The following is a 2,813-nucleotide window of genomic DNA, read 5'->3' as shown; positions in this document are numbered from 1 at the left end:
ATAGTTTTATCAATAAAAGTTATAGTTGGTGCTCAAATCACTGGCTATTGTTTTTGGTGCGAATTTTTGATTAATTAGCTTGTCCACCGTCAAGTACTATATAATGGCTAAATTGTATTGTCACCCTTCACGTTTCTGTCAATCTCACTTAAATGTGGATCAAGAGAATATTTATCAATAAAAAAATTCATTCAATGTCCGTTCATTAGCGTTGATGAAAACCTTACTCGCAGTGAGTGGAACGACGAAAAAGAGGATAATAGATTGGTGAACATTGTGGGACTCCAGAGAGAAAATGTATTCATAATTCATATAGAAGAAATCTTTTCATGTAACAGTTAAATGTATTTAAAATCTCTTCCCAACTCTCTCACAGTAATGAGAAAATATCACACACATCTTCAAGCCACCCCCTTCACTAGCAATTGTTGATTTATTCTCATTCTCATAGAAAGATGGATGAAAACAGTACTGAGAATAACCATAACTATCCACACCACCAAAGTTTTGATATCTCCGTCAACTTTCCTCTACAGAGCGACTCCAAATGTTTGGACGAAGATGGCCGTCCCAAACGAACTGGTAAATCCCTGCTTCACTATTATAGGCATGTCGATTCTCTGTTGTAGCATGCTGTTATTTTTCACCGGCAACTAAATCTGTTTTGTTATGGGTTTGTATTCGGGTTAGGGACGTTTTGGACGGCAAGTGCTCACATAATAACAGCTGTGATTGGGTCTGGAGTTCTGTCCCTGTCTTGGGCTATCGCTCAGCTTGGATGGATTGCTGGTCCAGTTGTGATGTTGATGTTCTCCTTTGTCACTTACTACACCTCTGTTCTGTTGACCTCGTGTTACCGTTCAGGCGATCCGGTGGCCGGCGAGAGAAATTATACTTACATGGAGGCGGTTCAATCCAACCTTGGTAAGTTTCTCACACTCCTCCCCCTCTCTCTCAAAATTTGGGATCCCAATCCTCTCTGTCTCGCCATATTTCATTGTCTCATCACTGTTAAATCGGTTATGCAATACACCAACAATGTTGTATACGTATTTTAGATTTAAAGTAATTGCATTAATAATTTAAAAGTATTGCATTGTCGATAAAAAAACGTAGGAGATAGATGATTCTGATTCCAATATTTGGGACAAATTTGTGTTCTTTTCAAAAGTTCAAAAACTAACCTAAGCTATGTGTTTGTTAAAAAAAAATTAAGGTGGTGTTAAGTTCAAGTTTTGTGGTGTAATTCAGTACCTGAACCTTTCTGGGGCGGCCATTGGGTACACTATCACAGCTTGTATAAGCATGATGTGAGTATGAAATTTTGAATTCAAGAACAGGTTTTTTTTTTTTTTGAATTGGTGTTTAGGGTTTTTGGTCTAATGTTTTTTAATCAAACAGGGCAATTAGACGATCCAACTGCTTCCAAAAAAGTGGCGGGAAAGATCCTTGCAAAATATCAAGCAATCCATATATGATCATTTTTGGCATCATAGAGATATTTGTCTCTCAAATTCCAGACTTCGCTCAGATATGGTGGCTTTCAATAGTTGCTGCAATCATGTCCTGTACTTACTCCGCAATAGGCCTCTCACTTGGAATAGCCAAACTAGCAGGTAAAAAAAAAATAGCTTCTGGTTCTGGTTTGTCGTGTGTAACTGTGTATATAATATGTATGTATAGAAATTTGACCTTAGCATTTTCAGAGAATGGGAAATTCAAGGGAAGCCTAAGTGGAGTAAGCATTGGCACAGTGACTCGACCCCAAAAAGTCTGGAGGAGCTTCCAAGCTCTTGGCAACATAGCATTTGCTTATTCTTACTCTCTAATCCTTATTGAAATTCAGGTACATTCCTATGTTGAACATCAAATACAACATTGTTTCATTTCCTAGTAATGTACTTCTTAAACCAATTTTGACTTGTTTAGTTGCTTATATGGTTTGTACATGTAAACAGGACACAATCAAATCACCACCATCAGAGGCCAAAACAATGAAAAAGGCCTCTTTGGTAAGTGTCACGGTAACAACCATCTTCTACCTGCTCTGTGGCTGCATGGGTTATGCAGCATTCGGAGACCATGCCCCGGGAAACCTCCTCACCGATTTTGGCTTCCGAAACCCCTATTGGCTTCTCGACATAGCCAATGCTTCTGTAGTGATACACCTTATTGGGGCATACCAAGTTTACACTCAACCCCTTTTCGCCTTCATTGAAAGAACAGCATCAGAAGTATTTCCTCAAAGTAAATTCATCAACAAAGAAATCGATGTCCCAATTCCGGGGTTCAAGCCCTTCAAGCTCAATCTCTTCCGGTTGGTATGGCGAACCATCTTTGTGATCATCTCCACTGTCATATCAATGCTCATGCCATTCTTTAACGACGTAGTTGGAATTCTTGGCGCTTTCGGGTTTTGGCCTCTCACGGTTTATTTCCCGGTGGAGATGTACATAGTGCATAAGAAGATACCTAAGTGGAGCACTAGATGGCTTTCCCTCCAAATCTTAAGTGTTGTTTGCCTCATTGTTTCCATTGCTGCTGCCGTTGGTTCCTTTGCTGGTCTTTTTGAAGACCTCAAGGTTTACAAGCCCTTCAAGACCAGTTATTGATTCAATAGATCCTCACTCTTTTTTGCAATTACATCGGCAGCATTTTAGTTCTGAGGAAGAAATGGACATCAGAAGCATTTTAATTGTTATTCATGATCTAATAAGCCTAAAGGGGATGTTAATGTTGTTTATTTGTAGTAGTTTTGTGTTGGTTCTTACTTTCTTGGAAATATAATTGGGCAACTATAATTTAGATTAGTA

The 2,813-nt window shown here is 38.8% G+C and overlaps 1 protein-coding gene across 1 annotated transcript; it reads left to right on the top strand.

Moving 5' to 3' along the window:
* The first annotated feature begins 455 nt into the window (after positions 1 to 455).
* On the top strand, positions 456 to 2,612 carry LOC132273366 (amino acid permease 3-like). The gene is made up of 6 exons (XM_059774327.1): positions 456 to 582; positions 691 to 924; positions 1,217 to 1,310; positions 1,402 to 1,616; positions 1,707 to 1,846; positions 1,959 to 2,612. Exons 1-6 carry the CDS (start codon positions 456 to 458, stop codon positions 2,610 to 2,612), a joined length of 1,464 nt encoding a protein of 487 aa, XP_059630310.1.
* The last annotated feature ends 201 nt before the right edge of the window (positions 2,613 to 2,813 follow it).

Source organism: Cornus florida, unplaced genomic scaffold (genome assembly GCF_030987335.1).
Source record: "Cornus florida cultivar Cherokee Brave unplaced genomic scaffold, ASM3098733v1 CherokeeBrave_3.0.0_Hap2_Chr09, whole genome shotgun sequence".
Taxonomy (NCBI): domain Eukaryota; kingdom Viridiplantae; phylum Streptophyta; class Magnoliopsida; order Cornales; family Cornaceae; genus Cornus; species Cornus florida.
This window is presented reverse-complemented; position numbering and strand designations above follow the sequence as displayed.